General features: G+C 49.1%; 1 protein-coding gene across 2 annotated transcripts in view; it reads right to left on the reverse strand.

Annotated features, from left to right (window-relative positions):
• Positions 1-1,533, reverse strand: part of FAM96A (family with sequence similarity 96, member A) — a 32,669-nt gene extending 31,136 nt beyond the window's left edge. For both annotated transcript variants that reach the window (XM_011967851.1, XM_011967844.1), the window contains exon 1: positions 1,173-1,533. In XM_011967851.1, coding sequence (XP_011823241.1) covers positions 1,173-1,296 — 124 coding nt within the window. In that variant the 5' untranslated portion in view covers positions 1,297-1,533. The remainder of the gene's footprint in view (positions 1-1,172) is intronic.

Consider the following 1,533-nt stretch of genomic DNA (forward strand, 5'->3'; position numbering starts at 1 on the left):
ATCTCTTTTTCAGTCTACGGCCTTCTATTACATACTCTATTTTTGCATAAATAGGTTTCCTTCAGTATCAGTTTGAAGACTAGAGTCACTCTCTTCCAAAGTTATATCTCCACTGCCCTACCATCCCTAGATTATGTGGACAGAGATCTGGCACGACAGGGATGTGGTCTGTCTGCTTTGTGGAGATCATTTCACTCATAATTATCATCTGCCTGGGGGTTGATTAGGTAAGTCCTGCCTCCATTAAGAGAGGTCAACCAGATTAGCTCCCAAAGTATTCCCTAACCCTGGCGTCCTTCTACTGGCCTATAATCCTTACTTGAATTATATTTGTATTCTATGTTTAGATCTCTCAATATTATATCCAGTCTTTTCGGTTTTCAAAAACAATACAACATAATTTAAAAAACAAAAAACAGTTGTAAGTCAATCGTGAAATGGTGGAAAGTGCATTAAGTTTAGAGCCAGAAGGCACAGTCTTGGCTTTTTTGCGCTGCTCCTTACTGGCAGTGTGACCTCCAGGTAGTTCTTTAAACCTTCGTTTCCTTGTTTGTACAATAAAGATGGCCCCAAGGGTTAAACAGAAAATATTTAATATACAATATGTAAGAGTGTGTATGTGTGTGATGTGTGTGTATACAAGGCCTCGCTACAAGAAGCCAATCTCGTTCTCTTCTTTCGGGGACCTCTGCTTACTGACTTTGCCGGAGAGAGAGGCTGTGACCTTGGGCCAGTCCCCAACTCGACTGTCACCTATAAGTGCCCTCAGCGGTAGCAAAAGTGTGTGTCCAGGAGCCAGAGAACGAGGCTCTAGTAGTGCAATCAGGCCAGTTTTGCTTCCTAACCAAGCACCCTAGACTTGTGCTCTTCCCACAAGTCTTGGAATGGTCACTAAGACGTAGGCCACACGTGGAGACTGAAGCTCTTAAGACCTCCGGAGTCGGCTTGCCCCAGGTTTACTTTCAGAGTCCAGTTCCCAGAAAGACCCGCACTCCCCCGTGACTTAGGACCCCGAAGAAAGTGCCTGCTACGCCCCGGACAAGATCTGGCCAGGAAAAAAAAAAAAAAACTGGTCTCCCCTCCCAGCCCTCAGGTGAGGCCATCATCCCCGCACCCCTCAGCTCTGGCCTGCACCTATAACGCCAAATGCTGAGCCGGGTAAAATTAATTACCATAAACCTCTAGCGCTTTCTCTTCCATGATCCGGGGCTGCCGGGCAGCTCCCGGCTCAGAGAGGCCCGAGAGCCACAGGACTCTGCTCAGCGTCCAGGAGAGCAGCCCGGACACCCGCTGCATCCTCACGCTCAGCCATCCCTGGCGATTGTCCCACTCGCGCCACCGTCTCTCAGCAGCCTCGGGATTGATCAACTTCCTGGTCTTCAAATGGGCCGAGATGAGCCTAAAGGTTCAGGAGAGCAGAGAATAGGCGGGGCCGGACGGAGTAGCTTGAAGGACCTAAGGAAGGGGCCTCAAGGACTACAAGTTCCAGCGTGCTTTGCTCGGTTTCGGCGGGACAAAAACAATCTTCGCGGC

The sequence above is a fragment of the Mandrillus leucophaeus genome, unplaced genomic scaffold (genome assembly GCF_000951045.1).
Source record: "Mandrillus leucophaeus isolate KB7577 unplaced genomic scaffold, Mleu.le_1.0 Scaffold12, whole genome shotgun sequence".
Lineage (NCBI taxonomy): Eukaryota > Metazoa > Chordata > Mammalia > Primates > Cercopithecidae > Mandrillus > Mandrillus leucophaeus.